Source organism: Candoia aspera, chromosome 4 (genome assembly GCF_035149785.1).
Source record: "Candoia aspera isolate rCanAsp1 chromosome 4, rCanAsp1.hap2, whole genome shotgun sequence".
Taxonomy (NCBI): domain Eukaryota; kingdom Metazoa; phylum Chordata; class Lepidosauria; order Squamata; family Boidae; genus Candoia; species Candoia aspera.
Genome location: NC_086156.1, coordinates 88960414 through 88984934, shown reverse-complemented (window position 1 = coordinate 88984934; position 24521 = coordinate 88960414). Strand labels below are relative to the sequence as shown.

The 24521-nt window shown below is 41.8% G+C and overlaps 1 protein-coding gene across 1 annotated transcript; it reads right to left on the bottom strand.

Annotated features, from left to right (window-relative positions):
- Positions 1–3126: 3126 nt before the first annotated feature.
- On the bottom strand, positions 3127–11138 carry LOC134496405 (vomeronasal type-2 receptor 26-like). Its single transcript, XM_063302136.1, has 6 exons — positions 10930–11138; positions 9350–9641; positions 7527–8384; positions 6318–6545; positions 4501–4627; positions 3127–4025 (listed from the first exon to the last, which is right to left on the bottom strand). Exons 1-6 carry the CDS (start codon positions 11136–11138, stop codon positions 3127–3129), a joined length of 2613 nt encoding a protein of 870 aa, XP_063158206.1.
- Between the last annotated feature and the right edge of the window lie 13383 nt (positions 11139–24521).

The window sequence follows — 24521 nt, the reverse complement described above, 5'->3', positions numbered from 1 at the left end:
ATGAAGATAGGGGTGTGCTTGCAACTTTCCTTTCCTATTACTTTCTATTCAGACTGAATCTTTTAAAGAAAGTTTACTGATTGCAGTATTGAAATATACCTTTTCTTCCTGCTTTGATTCTCTCACTTTAAAGAGCTATGACTAAATATGTTTCAATACAGACCAGATTTAAGAATATGTTGAAAGGTTTACTTAGTTTTGTATTAATAACTCATTAATTTATTTTTTGTTTAGTTTCAGTACATTTTAATGGTTAATAGCCATTAATTAATTTGTATTGTCACAGCATTATTATTATTTCTATTGCTGATTATATGTTTGTTGTTCAATTTTATCATAAAAAATACTAATATATATATTTTTAAAAACCTATTACATGGCCCTAGGTAAGACTGAGAAGTTAGTTTAGTTCAACTTTACAATAGATTGCCAGAAATCAGAAAATGTCTCCATGATAAGGTATAAGTATTTGAGACTATTTTCTCTTAAAGTGTCTATGAGAAATCAAATCTCTCAAAGATATAGTAAAAATTTTCTGAGAGATTTGATTGGCTTCAGCTACTTTATCAGGATCAGAGTAATGCTTTTATCTTTCTCATATTCAGACTCTGCACCATATTTCCTTCCACAGCTATTTTTCCTTTGATGCTTCATCTTCAACTTTTAGAGATAAAACAGATATTTTAGAGATAAAAATAAAAATAAAAAAAATTGTTACAGCAAAATGAAGTGCATGATTGTAACGTAACTGCTGAATAGTTGATAATAACTTTTTGAATTGTTCTGTAACTGCTGCACCATATCTAGTTGTTGCTTCAAGTTTTAATTCAAAGGTTTTGAGTCTTTTCTGAAGGAAAGATAACAATTTTCTGCAGAACAGGTCCCATAAATATTTATTAAAACAATATCAATATTGTCCCTTTCAATGACATGAATAATTGAGAATGCTATGATGTCCACTGGTTGATAAAGTTTTTAATAAGAAAAATTAAATTATAAGTGATTTTTAAATTGTCCACCAGACCAACAATTCTGAATTGGTGAATTTTAAGGGTACCTGTGGAGGTTTATATAATCTTAAGAATATGGTGTAAGTGAAAGTGTATTCTCTTTCTCTGTTCCACTTTGTGACAAGGAAAATAATTGTACTGCTGGACTTAAGGCAGGACTAGAAATCAGTTTTCCCCACACTCCTGGTCCAGGGCCTTAGCCACTAATATAAACTGTCATAATAACTCATTTCATCACAGTATTTTTTTATTATTATTATTACTCATAGAATCTGCAGTATGTCAGTACTGGGGAATGGAGAAATCCAATACAAGATACATGCTTGCTTGAAGGAGAATGCAGAATAAGGACACAGGAGCTGGCAAACAGTTTTGTTGAAAAAATCTGATTCTATATTCTGGCGTCATAGTTCTAGAAAAAATGAACCATGATGATCTTTTGCCCACATGCACAAATCACACTATCCTTGTGAGAATTATGACAAAGAGTGTTTGATTGATCAAGGAAAATAGAAGTGCATAAATGGCTAAAGTGAGACCCAAAGATTTTTCATGAAGTAAGAACTTTATATTAGGATATATTATTTATTTATGCATCTATTTATTTAGAATATTTATATATTCTTGTCATCATTTGCACAACAATACTAATATTAGTTATGTTTTATTGATTTGCAGTGGAATACCAGGAAAAAACATACAGTGTGCAGTAAAAATGAAGAACAAAGAGATATTGTTGATGGTAATCTGAAATTATTAAAGTAGCTCAACAGTCTTTAGTTGTAAATAGCAGTTGCTTGTGTACATTTTCTGCACTTCTGCCTTGAGAAACTCTAGCTATAATGAAATAGCAATCACTCTTCTCTTCATTTGTCAGTTCTCTCCTATTCAGTGTGCAAATGAAGACCAGGTACCAACCTTCTTTTCCCTCTTCTTGTCTCAACATGGGAGACAGAGGTGGCCCTCTTCTCTTCCTCTTGGTCTCCTTAGCTAAAAGACCATGCCTGTCAAAAGCCAAGGGAGAACAGGAATTCCCTCAGGCATCAAAGCCCTTGCAAGACCAGTTGCCTGACAAATGACAGAGGAACCTGTCCCCACGCTCCCTCTTTAATCACCCAGCCCCTTTGCCCACCAGGTCCTCCTCCTCCTCCTCCTCCTCCTCCTCCTCCTCCTCCTCCTCCTCCTCCTCCTCCTCCTCCTCCTCCTCCTCCTTCTCCTCCTCTCCTGAGGCATTCTCTAGGCAGTCAGATCACTGGGGTCCTGCAAATGGAAACAGCTAAGGCAAAGAAGTAAATATTCACCAGCTGCAACCTCTCAGGAATGGACAGAATTCAATCCCTTTTTCTAATAAATCAAATATTCCAACCACCCTCACCTGCCCTAAGAATCTAGAACGTCCTCTGCTTCAAACTCCCCCTCCTCATCTACTGAGATGAGAACAATTAGTGCAGATGAAAGTCTTCATATGGGGAAAACAACAACAACAAGAGGGACAGCTAAGGCCTCGGTTCTCTGTTCTTCCTTGGAATACCAAACCCCTTTCAAGACCCAGTGTCAGAAAAATGACAGAAGAGTTGAGAAGGGAGAAGGGAGGAAGAAAGAGCCTCTATTGCTACTACTTGGGCACTCAGGTAGAGGGATTGCCTGGAATCAGCAGAATAGGATTCAAAATATGTCATGGAAGTAGAGCTTTTGAAAGGCCTACTAGCTTCCATATCATTCACTCCTGTCTTCTTATCTCCTGAGCACATGTAAAAAAGCAGCCCCTTCACCCTTCACTTCCCCTTCTCCTTCCAATATTCAAGTGCTGCCATCCAGAGGGAAAAGGTCGCAGCACATCTAATGGCTGTGATCTCCATTTGGTTTGAGGGAACAGCACCCTACTTACACCCTGCTCAAAACATTCCTACTATAAGCACAACAAATTGATAAATAAGGCAGCTTAAAAGGTCTTTAATATTCTAGTTGTTTCCTAATTGCTTCATTCTGTTAGGCCAGACATAAAGACAGCTCCATTTATTTAATATTGTTTGCACAACAGCAATCCACTCCAAGCGTACTATTCATTCTTAAGGGGTTCAGGGCATTATACACCTCAAAAAGGGAACAAGCTTCACTACTGCTTCCTTCTTAAGAACTGCTTCTTGTTCAGCTCAGGTCGCAACAAAATGATGTAGCATTTGGGGAAAAAGAGGCAACCCAACAATCCAGCACTGGAAGATAAGATACAGAAGATCTCCACCACTACTATATATTTTCCTTGGGCACTCAAGTAGGTGGGGACAAAAGTGAACCAAACACTACAAAACACCAACATGCTGAATGTGATAAGTTTGGTTTCATTAAAGCTATTTGGCAACTTGCGGGCAAAAAAAGCCACGGTGAAGCTGGCAATGGCCAGGGAACCCATGTAGCTCAGGACACAATAAAACATGACTGGTGATGACTCATTACACTTCAAAACAATTACTTCAGGGACTGAATGCACGTCAGTATCTGGGAAGGGAGGAGAAGTTGCCAACCACACCAGAGAGACACTTACTTGAAGAACAGAGCAAGAAAGAACAATAGAGCAAGCCAGGCTGTTCCCTACATACTTTTTGAGCCTGGATCCTGGCTGGGTAGCCATAAAGATGAGAACCACGGTGATGGTTTTTGCTAGCACACAAGAAACAGCCAATGTGAAGACAATGCCAAAGGCTATTTGCTGGAGGAAGCACGTTGCCTTCTTTGGCTGGCCAATGAAGAGCAATGCACAAAGGAAGCACAGCATGAGTGAAATGAGAAGGGTGTAGGTAAGGCCACGGTTGTTGGCTTTCACTATGGGAGTGTTGTGATACTTCAGAAATATGCCTAGTATCATAACTGTTGCCAATGAAAATGAAAGGGCACTAGTACCTAAGCTGATACCCAAGGGTTCTTCATAAGACAAGAAGCTTATAATCTTGGGAACGCAGGTTTTCTGATCTTCACTAGCATAGTATTCATCTGGGCATCTGAAACAGTCAGCCATGTCTGAAAAGGAGAAGTTTTCTAGTGAAATTATATTATGTTGACTCCAGGATCTTGAAGGAGGCATGGAGACAAAGTATGCTTTAACATTTGAAATCAGCCTCACAAACCCACCTCACACATTACTGGAGTCAATTGCATGCCAGCATTTTATGAATAGATACGTTTGTAGGGAGTGGAGTAAAGGGGAAGGGTAAAAATAAACGGTCAGGGGAAGAGACAACAATATTCCAAATGACATTGGAACATAATAGGTTAGATATATGTCTCTTCCTACCCTCCATCTTTTTTTTGTGGGGGGGGACGACACTATGCAAATGTAGCATAAACCACAAATCTAATACAGAACTGTTTAAAAATAAAGAGCATAGATAGATACATGAGCAGGACAAGGCTTGGATGACCTATCTGTGTATCTTCCATGAATGTTTCTTTTGAAAATCAGCTCTGTGATATCTCTTAACACGTTAAATCTCACCCTTGTGTGGTGATATCAATCCTTTAGGGCACACAATGCAGTCATAGCAGCAGAAGGGTTCCCCTTCTTTCCTTTTTTTTCTAGATCCAGGTTGGCAGTGAGCATTACAGACTGAAAGAGGCAATGCCTGTCCACCAAAGAAGGAGCAACAAGTTAATTCAGGGAAACATAATTTAAATTGATTAACTTTCAGGAAAAAAAAATGTAGTACAAACTATATTGTGGACATGAGGTTTGTGGAGGACAGAAGTATGCAGTAACAAAACTTTGCCAGGGTTTTTCTTTCATTTGTTTTTTTTTATTTTAGCAGAACCCATACAGATCCCCTCCAAAACTTGGAAGGAAATTGTAGTTTTTAATGTGAAAGAAGGAAAAAAATAAATAAATCCATGGGACATCACCATGTTGTTACAAGTAATATTATTTCCATTGGATTGAAATGTGAACTAATATTAATGAGATTGGAATGAAAAAAATAATTAATTCAAATCCCCCTGTTATCTGAGATACATACATTTCTTTTTCCCAGCCCTGCCTCTTTTGGGAAAGGGACCTCAGGATAGCCCACAAGCACCAAGTCACCTGGTACAATTTTCCATGAGTTGTAATTTTTTAGTCATGGAATGTTAAGATCTACGTGCGTGCAATGGAAAACAGGTAATCACCTGATAGGCAATCCCGCCCACCTCAACATTACCTGTATAGCAAATATACTCCTGTGTCTCAGTATTTGTAAGGGTTGAGACTGATGAGGCACGAACCAGCGGTTCACAGGCTAAAGAGAACCATTATGTCAACATATTTCAACTGCCTCCAAAAGCCATCAAGAAACCTGCCAAATGTCAATAAACTCAGCAGGTGGATCACAAAGCCTGAAAAAGCCTGAACTTTGTAATATACTCTTCCTCTTAGTTGTACTGTAGAAGATGGTGACCTGTTCTATTTAAGGCTTGATTCTAGCCTGTAATAAAGATTCTAATCTAGCCAAGTTTGATGTGGAAATATTTTGCCAAGTAAAGCCAAGGTTTGAAAAAGGGATCAAGCGTCTTTAGAATGAAGATTTCCTGTTGAGCCCTACTGTTAAAACTGACAGTGTTCACATACTATTTTTCTAACCAATTTGAAGATGGAATGCTTTGAAAATGGATTAAGGAGAAATATACTTTATAAAATGCTTAGGTGAAATGCCTTAATTTTTACATTTGGTATCTTGTCACATTATGAGGTTTCCATTAATAGAGAAAATCTATGTCTATTAGGGTTGGTTTGTTCCTTATTGGCATTTCTATTTCTCCAACTGAGAAAAAAATACCCAAAATGATGTAGCATCATTTGAGGGAACATTACATCCAGAGGAGAGAATTTGGTCTCCAATGACTCCAAGCCTAGGGGTGATCTGAGGCTGAAGCCCAGGAAAACTGGGCATGTTCTGTTTTTTTGTTTGTTTTTCTGGTTTTATATTCTGTTTATTGTTTTTAATCTTTTCTTGCTTTTGTGAGCCACCTAGGGTTATGTTTCATTAAATGGGTAGCTATACAAATCTTCCAAATAAACAAAGAAAGAAAGAAAGAAACATTAGGGATAGTTCAATTAATTAGTTTCAGTGGATCTACTCATCTAATAGCAGACTGATTCTGATGTATAAAATATCTGTAATTTATAGAAATTTTACCACTCTATGGAATGGAGCTCTTGAATACAAAGATAAGCAAAAGAGAGAGAAAAAGAGAGAAAGAAGGGGACAAGACCTTTTAATTCATCTGGACAAAATATGAATATAGGAAAGATGTAAAAAAATATTTTCAGTGAACTCCTACCTGGTTAAACCAGCTTTGCCATACCATTACGTCTTCATTTATGGTGAATGCTTCCTCTGGAGCAGATTGAGGGTCCATTTTTCCAACTTTCACTCTGGTGAATGTTTGGTTTGGAAAGATCACCCAGTTGATGATGTCAAGTTCTTGAACTAGCTCCCTATTCTTATCAAAGAAAATCCTTTCACCAGCACTGTTGTTAAATGATACAGCTTTCATAAAATGAAATAACTAGATCAGAAAATAAAAGATTTTAACAAACTTTGCATATAGCAGCCTTATTATTATTATTATTATTATTTTATGTATTGCCATTTTTTATTAGATTTACTCTAAGTTCCTGCTCAGAGACTCTGGGCTGCTTACAGCTTATCCAATGTTCAATTTAAAAAGTTAAAAACATAACAACAAAATATAATGGCCCAGAGAAGGGGACAACCCTAACCATTAAAAACTATAGCGGGGTTGACATAAACACTAACCCCAGGTCTAGTAACACAGCCTTAAGGGCCTTCTGAGACCCTAGGAGAGTGGGTGCTGATGTTCTAATTCGAACACCTGTTGTGGCACAAAAACCAAACATGTTCTCAATGGGTTTCTTATGTAAAGTCCTCAACAGCTGTCTTTATAAAACCTTTTACTAGTGTACAGATGACCAGTAAAACTGTTTTCTTAATGAAACATTTTACAGCATGAAACACAAGAACTACCAGTGACATTACTGAGGCCCTGATGAGAAAAAAATATAAAAAGGAATGTTAAATTCCAGAAGAAAAGTATCAAAGAAAACTATCAACATATGGAAGAAGAAAAAACAAACAACCAAACAAAACACTCAAGTAATATTAGGGAGACTCATGGTCTGTTCTACTCCTAAAAATAAATAATACATTTGAAAGGAGTTCGTCTTGGTAGAGACTATATAGAAACTGTATTGAATCATCTCTTATTCATACGAATGTGGGTCCAACATAGTGCTTGAGATTTTCTATAGTTTATGAATTCAGTCTGCCCTTTAAATATTACTATCAATGCCATTCATTCTTGACAGTTCAATTCTATCTCTCAGAGGAAAAAACATCTTTTCCAACATGATCTGTACTAGTACAAGAATTGTTGTCATGTAGTCATTCTTGCCATGTGCAGAGAATTAATGTATAGGGAATGGCAATACATGGAGTAGACCATAGACAAAACTGTTGAGTCCATTACCAGCCAGAGCCCATGATTATGAAGCTTCCTTCCTTCTCCTTTCCTTACTGTCTTTCTTCCAGATGTGGATGAATACGTGGCGTGCAGAGCATGAGCCACAGCATAGACAGCATTGTAGATGCTATAGCTGTGGCCTGTTATTCTTTTTGGGAAAACGTGCTCAGGAAGGCTCTCTAGCTTCTCCTCTCCAGTGCAAACATCCTCCACCTCAACTCCCAGATCAGAATCTTGAAATGCACATCCAAATGCATGAGTCCAAAACTCCTCGATAAAACCATCTTCTTTAACAGAGGAAGGCTTTCTGTCCTGAATATGTTGTTGGAATCCTTTCAGTTGTTTGGCATGAATTGCAAATGATATGGCACCATGGAAGTCCTGCAAATCCCAGTTCTTTTTACTCGGAAAAAACTTCAACTCCATCCCAACAGTCAGGATCCATACCTTCCCTTTTGGGTTTCCCATTAATTCTTTATAATCTGTATTTAATAAATATCTCAAAAAGATCATGGAACGCATATCTCCATTAAAAACCATGACACTGACTTTGTTATCCATTATTTTCTCATAAAATGCTATTATACATTTTAAAAAAAATCCTGTATTGCCATCATAACATGAACTGGTGAATAACTCTATGAAGGCAAAGCAAATGCCTTTTTTGGAAAACTCAGGAACCAGGGTCTGCATGAACCAGTCTAAGTTCATCCCATTTGCGACAAGGAATCCGATCCACCTCCAGTTGAAATGTAGAAGTAAGTGGAGGATCCCTCGATACTGGTAAAGTCCATTTGGAACCATTTGAAAGAAGGAAGGGAGATTGCTGTCCCCTGTTTCAACTCTAGCAGATCCATACATGAGCTGGCAAAAAATGGAATTGTAAGGCAGAATGTTTTTTATTATGGCATAAATATTGAATGTGAAACAGAAAAGAACAAAACCTTTCCACTGAAAAGTGATATAGTTTCGAGTTCATAGCAGGTGGCAGCATAAAATAAACTATATCTGTACTTGAAAAGGAAAAATTGTAGCCATCATACACCCATACTTTAATGGGTGTAACAAGAAATTGCATGGCTATTGTTTAGGCTTGACTGGGAGGGTAAGACAATATCCTTGTCGTTGTCATCATCATCATCATCATCATCATCACCACGACCACTACCAGCCCAGAAGGAATCAATGCCTACTCACTTCCTGCTACTGCAAAAAGACACCATATCCATTTCCATGTAGTCACCGAGAGTGAAGCTTGACTTGGGGGAGACATTTACTTTTCATTTTTAAAAAAGAAATGATTTATAAGTCCTATATTTTAAGTGTAATGAATGTAAAGTGGATTTTCTCCTTTCCACAATAGTGACAGATCAGGTACAACTGGACTATATATGAACTAGACATTAAGTCCTAGTTGTTGTTTATTCATTCAGTCACTTCCGACTCTTCATGACTTCATGGACCAGCCCATGCCAGAGCTTCCTGTCAGTCATCAACACCCCCAGCTCCTCCAGGGACGAGTCCGTCACCTCCAGAATATCATCTATCCATCTTGCCCTTGGTCGGCCCCTCTTTCTTTTGCCCTCCAGTGTACTGTAGTATAAAAGTGTAGTGTAACACATATCAGGAACAGATTTAAAATTATTTAGAAGGTCAGAAAGAACTCCTTCCAAAACTTTTGAAAAAAGTGAAGGCAACAACAATTATTTAGTAACACATTAAATTATCATCAATATTTGTTATAAGGAATAAAAGAATTGGGGATTATTGAAAACAAATACATGACCCCAAAAACACCACAATGTGCGGGGGGAGGTGGGAGGACTTACCTGTGGAATTTTATAAAGACTCATAACAATTGGAAACTGGTGTATGATGTCTGAGACCAATCCCTCAATAACTGCAAAAAGGTTGTCCTGCATCATGCACTTATAGTTGGGTAAAAACTTGCTGTTTGGAGAAATCAATTGCATTGCCGCGTGATAAGTCCACTTTGCATTCAGGTGACTATCATAAATATTGATTCCCAAGGTGACATTGGGTAACATTTGGGCATTTTCATTGATCTCCTTCACAGCAAATTTCAAAGCCAAGACATGCTGGTAGTTCTCAGTCACTACACTGCAAAGGAAATGATCAACCTTGGATCACACTCATCTCTTGCAGCTTCTAAAGGAAGCAACATGTGTTTATTTATTAAGAATGCACTTATATTTATATTGCAAAGGATCTATTAGTTTCCTAAAATACTTTCAGCAAATACTTTCCTCATCCCATTCATGGTCCTTCATTATACAGATACTCATGACCTAACAAATGTTATAGTAATCCCTGAATGCAAATATGGGAGTGAGTTTGGAAAAGAGTGGGAGGCATGTGGCCCTCCAGACTAAGCAGATTATGAAAAGGAGAAAATCATTGGAGCTAATGTAGTTTGAAATGACCTTAGAAAAAAACGCTTGAGGGGGTGGAGAATAGAGGGGGGGGGAAATAATTACAGTGAACTGTATGTTCAATTTGGTAAAGGAGACTTAAAAGAAAGTTCTTCAGACATGTAATATGGCAGAGAAGAAGGAAGAGTAAAAAACAGGAGGGAATGAAAATATAAAGCAATAAATAAGCCTAAAGGAATATTAGATAGCACTTCCAGCCAGAGGTAGGCAACATGTTATTCTCCAGGTGATTTGTGAACATTCTCTGAAGGTCTGGGTTGAAGTCCTAAACATCTAAGAGCATCAGATTGGTTACCTTTGTTTTATAGTCTAAATGTAATTTAAGAAACTTGTTTGCATTACTGCTTATGTTTCCCCACTTTTTAGAGCAGTGTTTCTGAACCTTACAAAATTAAGATGTGTGGACTTCAACTTTGAGAATTCCCCACTGAGCATGCATCCCCAGTGGCTGGGAGATTCTGGGAGTTGAAGTCCACATATCTCAAAATTGCTAAGGTTGAGATACACTGCTTTAGAGGCTAAGATTTATCTATCTAATTCTTCTGTTCAAACACAGAATATGAACTTTAACAGCTTTAGCCTCCATTCATTCTTTTACCAAATTTGGATCATTTTGTGAGTTACACTATTCTTTTTCTTCCATGTCAAAGCAAATCAAAAGGGAAAAAAAAAAAAAAAACAGAATCAAACCATCCTTTCAAAGTAAATACATGAATGAATGTGTCCTCCACTTCTCTTTTCAAAGCATTTCATGAGGAAGAATGGCTTCGGTACATATTCAGAAGAGGAATGGACCAAGAAGGATTTGCTCTACTGCAATACAATGGTGTGCTTCCCCAAGGCATTTGCTATATCAAGTCACAGCAATTGCCTCTATATGGTGAAGCACCTTGTCAAGGAGGATCACAGGTGAGCTGTTCACTTCCATATTGTAGAGAAAAAATACTTATACAAACATTTTTCCCAAAGGTGGCCCAGAAGGATATTTCTGGAAGTTGTATGGATTCATATAGAAGGCAGTTTGATAAAGAATGCCTCCATAGATGAAATCTCCTGACTGATAATACTTGGGAACAGTCAGCTGAGTGTGCCGTATCCCACATTTAGCATGCCCAACCTTGCATCCTATATCAGGCAGCAGCAGCAATAGTATTAACAGCATCATTCTGGTTTCTAATGTGTTTGCTGCAGACAATTCTCTCTTTGCAGCTATTGTACTATTGGTAGAACGTTCAGAAGAAAAAAGTCACATTGTGCCTTGTCAGTTGGAACTCCTGATGCTGTGGTGCTTGGAGATACATTTGCAGCATCCTTTATAGATGTTCATTTCGTAATTGGCCATAGCAATCCCCAAGGGGAATTTCAAGGCTACAGAAGCAATTGCAGCCCTTCTGGTAATTGCAGGGGACATTGTTTGTTCTCTGTGATATTGCTGAACAACTACTTTTGTGCCCACTCAGAAACCGGAAGTAGAAACAGAAGACAGGAGCAAATTGATCAGATTAAAATCATTATTATTATTATTATTATTATTAATTTATTTTTAAGTCAACTGAATGGAAAAATTTTCAGCAATTTCTGTGTAGAACTCACTTGGGTTACCTGTTCAGCAAGGATATCAGGTCTTCAGATATTAAGCCAACATGAGCACAGCACATGAGCAAGTTAAATGTTGCATGTAGATATGCCCAATATGGATATATCCACTGGATTATTACAATTTCCCTGAACACACATAGCCTTTTCTCATTGATATAAGCCTTTCATTCACCATCTGTCTGTGGAATAAAGACCTGTAGCTGTCCTACCTTATCAATTGGAGAAAGGTGATTATAGCAGGCTATGGAACAATTTTCCTGGCCTAAAGCTTGATCCATTTTAGAGAAATTCACTTGAGACATTTTTCCTTCCCTTTATTTATTTAATTTAAGACAACCGACAGGACAAGGACAAGGATAGGACAGGAACTGGACTAAAACCTGTAGACCATGAGTTCTAATTCTGCCTTAGGCATGAAGGCAGCTCAGTGACTTTGGGCCAGCCATTCTCTCTCAGACATAGGAAGAAGGCAATGGAAGCTGCTTTTGAAATTTGTTGGAAATAAAAGCCATGGAATTGTCTGCCTATCAGCTAGGAGTCAAGACCACCTTTGGCTGCAAAGGATGTAGTCAATCTGATTTTGGTGTTGTCCATCTGCTGAAGTCCATGCATAAAGCCATTCTTCTTGGAATGACTTACTATCCAAAAGTGATTTCAGCATGGAGAGTTTTTAATATGCTGCTATTAGACTTCTGTAAACTCTAAACTGCAGAACAGAACCCATATAGTGTACTGGCTGTGGTGCTGAACATAGAATAGGTTCAACTCACCAGTCAAATATGAAGCTTCTTGCTTGACTTTAGCATTGTTGTTCTCTCTCTCAACCCAAATTGCCTTGAAAACCCCCATGCAAGCAGCCTTGAGGTCTCAGAGGCAAAACAACATAAGTGGCAAATCAAATCAATCAATACATGATTCACTATGACTCATTTATTAATTAATACCATTTGATATCATTGGCTAGCTGTCATGTTCACTGATTCAATGTAGTTTATACATCATAACGTTTCACATGCCATGGTGCTGATGCATGTTTCTGTTTGGGACAGAGCTGCTGTGAAACCTTGTACCAAGCTCTGTATGTGAAATCAGTACAATGGAATGTGTTTGGGTTATGTTTTCTGTTCAAAGCCTTTTCCCGCAGACCATCAGAAACCGTTAGGAGCACCTAGGATTGTGAACTTGAGAAGATTCTATGGGGGGAGGGATTTCATTTGCACTGAGGGTTTTTAGTTTGAATTTTCCATGCTTTCATCATTCTCAGCTTTCTCTGTGATCCTGCATAACATTCTTTAATAAATCAGATATCTTTGAATTCCCATTTATGAGTCCGATAGTGTTAGAATAGGCAATCATTACATACCCGGGTCGCAAGAATGGGAATCTTGCATGATACCTCTACACCAGCGGCCTGGAGAAAGTCCTTCTGTAACTGAGAAGGAACTTGCACTTTCTGCTTCCCAGACTGGCCTGGGGGCGGGGTCGTCTGTGCATGGGTCTGGCTCCAAGTGACAGCAACCAAGCCCAGTTGTGGTTCAGTGAGAATAGTCCCAACCACATCTGCCATCTGGTCAAGGTCCTGAGGTAAATGTGACAAAGCATCGGCCAGAAAGCTTTTCTTTCCTGGGATAAATTTTAACTGGAAGTTAAAATGACTGAAAAACTGAGCCCAGCAAATTTGTTTAGGACTGAGACACTGGGGTGTGTGAAGGGCTTCCAAATTCCTGTGATCAGTCCAATCCTCGAAAGGGCATTTAGCGCCTTCAAGGAGGTGATGCCAGGTTTCTAAAGCGGCTTTTACAGCAAATGCCTCCTTTTCCCATACATGCCAATGGTGTTCGGTTTCAGAAAATTTCCTGGACAGATAAGCGGAGGGTTTTAAGTGATTTTCAGAATCCCTCTGTAAGAAAATAGCCCCAACTGAGGAGTCAGAAGCATCAACTTGGATCACAAAGGGGCGTTCAGGATTGGGGTGCTGTGGAATAGGCTTAGCAGTGAAAAGCGTTTTTAATTTCTCAAATGCTGCCTGGCATTCAGGAGTCCAATTCAGCACGGCTTCAGGGTGTTTTACTTTGTGTGTCTCCCTCAAGCCCTTGGTACAGAGTAAATCAGTGAGTGGCAAGGCAATCTCAGCAAACCCCTGGATAAATTGGCAATAATAATTACTGAACCCTAGGAAACATTGCAATGGCCTCTGGGTGTGGGGACTTTCCCAACTTAGAATCACCTGAATTTTTGCAGGGTCCATCTCAATGCCCTTGTCAGACACTTGATAGCCAGATAGTCAAGATGGGTTTTGTGAAATTAACATTTGGAAAGTTTGGCATAGACTTTGGCATCTCTAAGTTTGCTTAACACCTGTTTGAGGAGGCCTTCGTGTTTCTTCTCGATTTCAGTGTAAATAAGAACATCATCTAAGTAAACCAGGACCACTTTAAACAAATGAGCATGTAAAACTTCATTAATCAACTGCATGAAGACTCCGGGTACCCCTGCTAACCCAAAAGGGAGGACTTTGTACTGAAACGATCCTAGTGGGCAATTAAAAGCGGTTTTCCACTCATCCCCAGCTCTTATGCGAATGCGGAAATAGGCTTCGTGAAGATCGAGCTTGGAGAAAATCTTGCCCTTTGACAAATAAGCTAACATGTCCTTCATGAGAGGGAGAGGGGACTTGTTGACAATAGAGATGGAATTTAACCCACGATAGTCCATACAGAGTCGAAGCGTGCCATCTTTCTTTTCCCGGAAAAACACAGGGGCCCCAACTGGGGAATTAGCAGGTTCAATAAATCCCCTGGACAGATGTTTGTCAATGAAGTCCCGTAATGCCTCAAGCTCCTTCTGAGTCATCGGATAATTTTTTGGCTTGGGCAATTGAGCATTGGGGACCAACTCTATTGCACAGTCAGTTTTCTGGTGGGGGGGTAGCTGATCTGCTTCCATCTCCCCAAATAGGTCTGCAAAGTCTTGGTATTGATCAGGCAAGTCTTCTAAATGTGCCAAGTTAGGGTGTGGCATGGCGATCGCAGCCCTTCCAACCCCCGAACGTGCAACTATCTCCACTGTAGGAGCTTGGTAAAATCCATCTTTACAAGTCACAGTTCTGTGCTCCCAGTTCATATAGGGGCTTCAATAGGTCAACCAGGGGATCCCCAGGATTACCAAGGGGTTGCCAACAGGTGCCACCATGAATTTCAAAGTCTCACGGTGGCTGCCCATTTGCATTGCCACAGTTCCAGTGAAATGGGTTGCAGGACACACACACACACACTGTTGAACCATCCAACTGTGTGAAGATCAAAGGCTGCTGGAGTGGGAAGCTAGGCAGGTCCAGAGCAGCAACCAGATCAGGGTGAATTAGACACCTGGAACAGCCAGAGTCCACTAAAGCCCATACCTCTGTAGTTTTTGTGTGGGAACCCAATTTCACTTTCACTGCTAAAGTGGGACAGTCAGCACTCACCATAGCATCTTCGCACCCATCCTCCTCCACCTGCCCACAGGTGCTCTTCATGGCAGGTGGCTGGCGTTTCCCTCCAGCTCCTTAGAGTTGTCTTCAGCCTCTTCCAAGAAGTAGATTACTTCCTCAGTGTCAGCTGTACCTTTGGCTGCTGTCATCCGCCACGAGGGGGGGGGGCGATTTGGCCGGTGGCTTCCCCGCTTGATCTCCAGCTTTGGCTTTTGAGCAATCAGCTGTTTGCTGGCCCTCCTTTCTGCATCGGAGACACTGACCCCTCTCAAAGGGCTGATCTCTCTCCTCATCCCAAGCTCTGTAGCTTGGCTGGGCAGCAGTCGTAGCACTTCGGGGTCCCCTCATGGTGGCAGGTGATCTTTCAGATTTTCTAGTTTGCATGAAGGTATGCTGAGCATGCTCAGCCTTCCCTGCCAGACAGATCCAGTCATACAATGACTCTGGGTCATCTCTACACAATGCCCACCGTAGGACGTCCTAGTTGAGTCCCTCTTTAAACCGTTCTATTAAGGTTGACTGAGACCAGTCAGGGATTTTCCCAGCTAGAGCCTTAAACTCTAGGGCATAATCAGCTACAGTCATTTGGCCCTGGGTAAGTTCCTTCAGCACCTTCTTAGCTCTTGCCTTGGCCAGAGGATCCTCAAAATGCAGCTTTAATGCCCACATGAAATCATTGAAATAATCAAGTGCAGGGAAGTCAGCATCACTTAATTGAACATACCGGTCAGCCACTCGACCCTTCAACTTGGTGGCAATGGCAGTTATCTTAGCCTCTTCAGAAGGGAAGTATGCTCCAAACTGCCTCATGTAACTTTTAGCATTAGTTAAAAAAAAAAAAACTTTGTTGGATCCGCATCAAACTTGTCAGAAAATTCTGTCACCCCTACTCCAGTTGGAGCAGAATTGGCAGCTGCTTCAGTGGTTGGGACCCAGGTTACGGTAGTTCTCCCTCTTCTGGGTGGGGACACTGGTGATCAAGACCTGCGGGGTGGGGATTCATCCAGGAGCCATCTCTGGCCCTGCTGCACCGGCGGTCTGGATGGGAGGATGGGGGGTGGTTGCAGGAAGCTGGGATCTCCTCCTCACCTCCCCTGCCCCTCCAATGACAGAGACAGGATTCTTAGCATGTACTCTATTGATTCTACTTTGGCCTCCATCACTCTTAGCCTTTCAGGGGTTTGAGAGTCCTCCCTCCCTCGCGAGTTCAGCTTTCTCTCTGTTGACACTGTAGTAGATCCTTTGTCTGGGGTTAGCGGGAACCGATACTTCCAGGATGCCCCTGACGTCCCTGGCTGGGGTTCCTCTACTTCATCCAAGGTGATCAACACTGCAAGCAATTCACTGGGTGCCGGTTGCTATGGCTCTTCCCCATCATTAGATTACTCCACATCAGAATTGGAACTTGATCCATCCCAGGAGTCTAAAGGTTCTGGGGTGAGGTTCAGTTCTCCACTCTTGACCATCGACTCGGGCATCAAGCTAGCCATCTCCTCAAGTCCCCCGGTTGTGAGCTTGGACTCAGCCATCGTTAACTATCTTCCCTCACAAGAAACTGATCTTGGTAGGAGCTAACGGTACAACTTTGAGGATTCTCAGCTTTATGTAATGATTGCCTATTCTAAAACACTATCAGACTCATGAACAGGAATTCAAAGATATCTGATTTATTAAATAATAGTATGCAGGATCACAGAGAAAGCTGAGAATGATGAAAGCGCACAAAATTCAAACTAAAAACCCTCGGTGCAAATGAAATCCCTCCCCTCGCAGAGAATTTTCAAGTTCACAGTCCCAGGTGCTCCTACCAGTTCCTGATGGTCTGCGGGAAAAGGCCGTGAACAGGTAACATAACCCAAACACATTCCATTGTACTGATTTCACATACAGAGCTTTGTACAAGCTTTCACAGCAACTCCCTCCCAAACAGAAACGCGCGTCAGAGCCATGGCATGTGAAACATTACGATGTATAAACTACATTGAATCAGTGAACTTGACACTAGCAAATTTTTGAAAAGGAGAGGCGGTACTCTGAAAATCATTCTGTCGTTCTTCTGATTTAATTTTTCTGTAATGATAGGTTCATTTGCTCTATTTCTAAATTATCTAGAAGAATAGATTTAGTTAGAATAAATGTCAGATTGCTGAATTTGAAACTGAATGTTTAAATTGCAAATTTTTGTTCAAGAGTTCATGTCAGAATTGGAAGTTTGTTTGCTTTCCTATTTTTCTTGAATTTTAACTAATAAGCAAGACTTTAACTAACAAGCATGACTCCCTCCTGAATGCCCTATTTTCTGGTATATCACCAAGAGTACAGTATTGAAGAAACCAGAACTACCCACTATACCTGCATTGTCTTTTCAACAGAATTCTAAGATTGGTTGGGATTGCTTTTTATTTAAGGCTTATTTTTTTTATTTTTTTCTGCTGCTGGTTAGATATTTTTTGATTATCTTTTTTTTTAGTTCATTGTCTTCTTATTTTGATTTTTTACAATTGGATTATCCTATTTTAAATGGTAATAACTTTGAGTTTGATTTTCTCCTGCAAAAGTAAAACAAAAGCAAAATAAAACAAAAACAAAAAATAAACCTACCACCCATTAGAATAAACATGATATCCAAATCAATCCTTCCCCCCCACCCCACCACACAAGATTCACTGTGTGAAATCTTGTATTTTTTATTTTTTTATTTTTTTATTTTTGGTATAGCAACACTATGATTCTTCAGCCAGGCTCGTTACCTTATCATGGTGCTGGAGATTGAGCACCTCAATGATGCCATGAGCTAAACCATGAATGGTCACCCAGGATGGGAAGATCATGATAGAGAGGTCAGACTAAATGCGATCCCTGGAGGAGGTAATGGCAACCCACCCCAGAATTCTTGCCATGAAAACTAAATGGATCAGTACAAGCAAAGATATGTCAGTATACCATCAGAAGATGAGACTCCCAGGTCAGAAGATGGTCAAAATGCTACTGGGGAGGAACAGAGGATGAGTTCAACTAGCCCCAGATGTGATGACGCAGCTAGCTCAAAGCCGAAAGGACGGCTAGCAGCTGACGGTGCTGGTGGTGATCAGTGAATCTGCTGTTCTGAGCATGAACACACCATTGGAATCTGGAATGTAAGATCTATGAGCCAGGGCAAATTGGATGTGGTTATTGGTGAGATGTCAAGATTAAAGATAGACATTTTGGGCGTCAGTGAACTGAAATGGATGGGAATGGGCCACATCACATCAAATGACCACCAGATCTACTACTGTGGACAAGAGGACGACAGAAGAAATGGAGTAGCCTTCATAATTAATAGTAAAGTGGCTAAAGCAGTGCTTGGATAGAATGTGAAAGACGATAGAATGTTCTCAATTCAAATTCAGGCCAAGCCATCTAACATCACAATGATTGAAATATACGCCCCAACCACAGATGCTGAAGAAGCTGAAGTAGAGCAGTTCTATGAGGATCTGCAGCACCTACTGGACAATACACCTAAAAGAGATGTTATTTTCATCACAGGAGACTGGAATGCTAAGGTGGGCAGTCAAATGACACCTGAAATTACATGTAAGCATGGCCTGGGAGAACAAAATGAAGCAGGACATAGGCTGATAGCTTGCAAACCCAATTGGGGTTCTGTCCACAGTGTACCCACAACGTCAGGTGCCTGGACCGAATCCTGGGGCAAGCAGGAAAGCGCATCAGCCAGGAAGTTTTTCTTGCCCGGAATGAATTTCAACTTAAAGTCAAAGTGACTGAAAAATTGAGCCCAGCGGATCTGCTTAGGACTGAGCTTACGGGGCATGCTGAGCACTTCCAAATTTTTATGGCCAGTCCAAACCTCAAAAGGACATTTAGCCCCCTCTAATAGGTGGTGCCATGCCTCCAAAACAGCCTTGACTGCAAAAGCTTCTTTCTCCCAAACATGCCACCACCTTTTCATCTCAGAAAATTTCCGGGACAGATACGCACACGGCTTCAGGCGGTTGTCAGCATCCGCTTGCAGCAAGAGCTCTCCAATTGAGAAATCGGAAGCATCCACTTGAACCACAAAGGGTTTAGTTGGATCAGGGTGTTGAAGAATGGGTTCAGCAGTGAACAGGCTTTTGAGTTTGTCAAAAGGCAACTGGCAGTAAGGTGTCCAATTGAGCAATGCCCCCGGGTTCTTTACCTTGTGTGTGTCCCCCAACCCCTTCGTACATAACAAGTCAGTTAGAGGCAATGCACTTTCTGCAAACCCCTGGATGAATTGGCGGTAATAGTTGGAAAACCCAAGGAAACTTTGGAGCTGCCTACGGGTGCGCGGGCACTCCCACCCTAAGATGGCTTGAATCTTTGCAGGATCCATCTCAATGCCCTTGTCAGAGATCCTGTACCCCATGTAGTCAAGCTGAGTCTGATGAAATTCACACTTAGAAAGCTTAGCAAAGAGCTCAGCCTTTCTCAGTTTGCTAAGCACCTGTTTCACCTAGCGCTCATGTTCCTCTTCTGTTTCAGTATAAATCAAAACATCATCCAAATAAACCAGTACACCCTTGAACAAATGTTAATGTAACACTTCATTGATCAATTACATGAACACCCCTGGTGCCCCCACCAACCCAAAAGGCAAAACTTTATACTGAAAAGAACCTAGTGGACAATTGAAAGCAGTCTTCCATTCATCCCCCTCCCATATGCAGATGTGGAAATAGACTTCCTGCAAATCCAGCTTAGAGAAGATTTCCCCCTTAGCCAGATGTGCTAACAGGTCTTTTATTAACGGCAGAGGATATTTGTTTAATATCGAGACTGCATTTAATCTGCGGTAATCTGTACAAAGTCTCAATGTCCCATCCTTCTTTGCTCGAAACAAGATGGGGGCGCCCACTGGTGAATTTGCTGGTTCAATAGAACCCCTGGCCAAGTTTTTGTCCACAAACTCCCTCAAAACCGCCAGTTCCTTTTGAGTCATGGCATAAATTTTTGGTTTGGGCAGTTGAGCATCGGGGACCAACTCTATCGCACAGTCAGTTTTTCGATGGGGTGGGAGTTGGTCCGCTTCTTTCTCACCAAACACATCCACAAAGCCTTGTTATTGCTCTGGCAAGCCCTCCAGTGGTGTGACACCGAAATGAGGGTTGCTGCCGCCACCCTCCCCACTGCAGCCTCCGGAGCATCGTCCTCCCCATGGGCTTGATAGAAACCATCCCCAAAAGTCAAAGTCCTGTGTACCCAATTTATATAGGGGTTTTGTTGGACCAACCAAGGAATCCCCAGAATGACTAAGGGATGCCCCACAGGCGCCACCACAAACAGCAGCCCCTCATGGTGGCTGCCCATTTGCAACGCCACCATGCCCGTGTAATGGGTGACTGGTTTCCCCCCCGCTGTAGAACCATCCAGCTGGGTGAAAATCATGGGACATTGCAGTGGAAATCTGGGTAACTCCAAAGCATCCACCATGTCAGGGTGCATCAAGCAACGCGAACATCCCGAATTGATCAATGCCCAAACTTCAACGGTTCTTGTGTGGGAGCCTAACTTCACTTTCACATTCAGTGTGGGATAGTTGGCACTCACCGAAACATGTTCGCGCCCATCCTCCACCACCTGCCCACAGGCGCTCCTTAGAGCAGGTGGCTGGCGTTTCCCACCAGCTGGTGTAGATCAGGCTCCCCCTCGCCCCCGAAGTAAGGAACCTCCTCCACTTCAGTTTCAGCCATGGCTGCCTTCATTTTCCTGGGTAGGGAGGGAGATTTCCCCGTCGGCTTCCCCGAACGATCATTGGTCTTGCCCTTCGTGCACGCCGCCATTCGGTGACCTTCCTTTCCACATCGGAGGCACTGCCCTTTCACATAGTGGCGCTCCCTCTCCTCCTCCCAGGCACATTGACCGGACTTTCCAGTAGGTGCAGCAGGGCGGGAACCCTTGCTGAACCCAGAATATCTCATCACCTTCCTGTGAGCGAAGGTTTCATGGGCATGCTCAGCCTTCCCTGCCAACTGTATCCATTCATACAGGGTATCTGGGTGATCCCTACCGAGCGACCACCTCAGGACCTCTGTGTTCAGACTGTCCTTAAAAAGTTCTATTAAGGTAGATTGGGACCAATCCTCGACCTTCCCAGCCAGAGCCTTAAATTCCAAAGGATAGTCTGCTACCGATTGTGGCCCCTGGCTAAGCTCCCTCAGTGCCCGATTTGCCCTTTCTTTAGCTAACAGGTCTTCAAAGTGTAGCTTCAATGCCCACAGGAATTCTTTGAACTCCTCCAGGTCAGGGGCATCTGATTGACATAACTGCACATACCAATCGGCAGCCTGCCCCTTGAGCTTAGTGGCAATGGCATTAATCTTGGCTCTTTCTGAACAAAAATACAGTTCCCATTCATCTATATAACTCCTTGCATTGGTAAGGAAGAACGATAGCTTAGTTGGATCTCCATCAAATTTAACTGTAAAGTCCTTAACCCCCACTCCAGGCGGTCCCTTCGCCACAGCTGGGCATTCGGACTTTCTTTTTGCTCCCAGGGATCTCCTCTCTCGAGGAGGGGACCTTGAAATTCTAACCCTCGGTGCCCTTACCTCCTCTCTGTGCCGGGTCCTACTCCTTTCCTCCGGGGAAGGTGGGGGCAAAGAAGGAGTCAAATACCTATTACTGGACTCCTCTCTCCTCCTCTCCCGGGGACCCCAGTCCATTGACATTTTCTGAAACATAAATTCTAGTGACTCCAATTTGGTCTCTACCAGTCTTATATGGTCAGGAGTTTGGGAATCCTCCTTTCTCTCCTGCCTCACCACAGATGGGGAACTGGGGTACCACTGTTTACAAGAAGTTTTGGACGTCCCTGGTAGGGGTCTCTGTGTTTCATCCAAGGTGACCAGTTTGCCTGGCGACTCTTCGGTTGGTTCAGGGGCTCTTTTACCTCCAACCTCCTCTTCTCCCAGGCTGGAGCTTGGCACCTCCTGAATTTCTGAGAGCTCGCGAGTAGGGACCCTCTCTGTTCTTATCACCGTGGAGTCAGGTTCCCCCTCGCTCGATTCCTCACTTTCTGTGGCTTGGGGATTTGTTTGCTCATCGCTAGCACTTCTCCCTCACAAAATAAATCTGGAAAGGGGCTAACGGAAATTTGTTTGAGATTCTCAGCTTTATGTGAGGATTGCCTACCCTAATAGACTCAGACTCACAAGCAGGAACTTGACGATATCTGATTTATTAAAGAATAGTATGCAAATACAGAGAAAGCTGAGAATGAGCAAAAGTGCACCAAATACAAACTAAAAACCCTCGGCTCAAATGTAATCCCTCCCCTCACCCTGCCGTTGCAAACTCCCCCCCCCCTCCACGTGCCAGGTGCTGGTAACCATTTCTGCTGATGTCCTGGGTAATAAACCTTGAACACACGAGATAACCCAAACACATTCCAATCCAGCTGCTAACATACTACAATCCCATGAGATGGAATCCTCCTCCCCTCCCAGACGAAACACGAATCAGCCAAATGACATGTGAAACATTACGATGTAATGGTAACATTGGAACGGTGAACATGACACATTGCTAATAAGGCAGCAGGAGACAACAGAATCCCAGCTGAACTGTTCAAAATCTTGCAAGATGATGCTGTCAAGGTAATGCATGCTATATGCCAGCAAATGTGGAAAACACAAGAACGGCCATCAGATTGGAAAAATCAACTTATATCCCCATACCAAAAAAGGGAAACACTAAAGAATGTTCAAACTATCGAACAGTAGCACTCATTTCACATGCCAGTAAAGTAATGCTCAAGATCCTGCAAGGTAGACTTCAGCAATTCATGGAGCGAGAATTGCCAGATGTACAAGCTGGGTTTAGAAAAGGCAGAGGAACTAGGGACCAAATTGCCAATATCCGCTGGATAATGGAAAAAGCCAGGGAGTTTCAGAAAAACATCTGTTTCTGTTTTATTGACTATCCTAATGCCTTTGACTGTGTGGACCATAACAAATTGTGGCAAGTTCTTAGTGGTATGGGGATACCAAGTCATCTTGTATGCCTCCTGAAGAATCTGTATAACGACCAAGTAGCAACAGTGAGAACAGACCACGGAACAATGGACAGCTTTAAGATTGGGAAAGTAGTACAGCAGGGCTGTATACTCTCACCCTACCTATTCAACTTGTATGCAGAACACATCATGTGACAAGCTGGCCTTGAGGAATCCAAGGCTGGAGTTAAAATCTCTGGAAGAAACATTAACAATCTCAGATATGCAGATGATACCACTTTGATGGCTGAAAGTGAAGAGGAACTGAGGAGCCTTATGATGAAGGTGAAAGAAGAAAGTGCAAAAGCTGGCTTGCAGCTAAACCTCAGAAAAAGCAAGGTTATGGCAACCAGCTTGATTGAGAACTGGCAAATAGAGGGAGAAAATGTAGAAGCAGAGAAAGACTTTGTATTTCTAGGTGCGAAGATTACTGCAGTTGCTGACTGCAGTCAAGAAATCAGAAGGCACTTAATCCTTGGGAGGAGAGCAATGACAAATCTTGATAAAATAGTTAAGAGCAGAGACATCACACTGACAACAAAGGTCCGCATAGTTAAAGCAATGGTGTTCCCTGTAGTAACATATGGCTGCGAGAGCTGGACCATAAGGAAGGCTGAGAGAAGGAAGATCGATGCTTTGGAACGGTGGTGATGGAGGAAAATTGTGAGAATGCCTTGGACTGCAAGAAGATCAACCAGTCCATCCTCCAGGAAATAAAGCCAGATTGCTCACTTGAGGGAATGATATTAAAGGCAAAACTGAAATACTTTGGCCACATAATGAGAAGACAGGACACCCTGGAGAAGATGCTGATGCTAGGGAGAGTGGAAGGCAGAAGCAAGAGGGGCTGACCAAGGGCAAGATGGATGGATGATATTCTAGAGGTGACGGACTCATCCCCGTGGGAGCTGGGGGTGTTGGTGACCAAGAGGAAGTTCTGGTGTGGGCTGGTCCATTAAGTCATGAAGAGTTGGAAGTGACTAAATGAATAAACAACAACTTGGAAACAGCTAAGGCAGAGGAGCAAATATTCACTGTGTCATGTTCATCGTTTCAATGTGCCTGGTACATCGTAATGGTTAGCATGCCAGAGCGCTGACACGTGTTCCTAGCTGGGAGGGAGCTGCTGAGAAACCTTGCACCGAGCGCTCTATCTCTGTGCGCTAAGCAGGAATGTGTTTGGGTTATCTTTTTGTGTCAAGGTCTTTTTGCCCGTTGATCAGCAGAACTCGTTAGGAGCACCTGGGAACGTGAAGTTCTGATGGTTGAAGGGTTGGGTGGGACTCTGTTTTTAATGGGGCTATTTAGTTTGATTTTAGGTGTGCTTTTCTCATTCTCAGCTTTCTTTATGTTTGCACTCTATCCTTAATAAAACAGAACTTATACTTTGTTTTTGAGTCTGAGCAATTTATTGGGAAAGGCATTCATTACATAAAGCTGAGAATCACTTTAAAATA

What these genes read in the sequence shown, in the direction of transcription:
- LOC134496405 (XM_063302136.1), bottom strand. Translation starts at nt 11,138, where the DNA reads ATGATGCTGTTAATACTATTGCTGCTGCTGCCTGATATAGGATGCAAG. An exon ending in GGGCCACCTTTGGGAAAAAT is followed by an intron (nt 9,642 to 10,929) that starts GTTTGTATAAGT and finishes TTTCCTTTGCAG; the next exon opens with TGTAGTGACTGAGAACTACC. An exon ending in ATAATCATGGGCTCTGGCTG is followed by an intron (nt 6,546 to 7,526) that starts GTAATGGACTCA and finishes TTTCTGATCTAG; the next exon opens with TTATTTCATTTTATGAAAGC.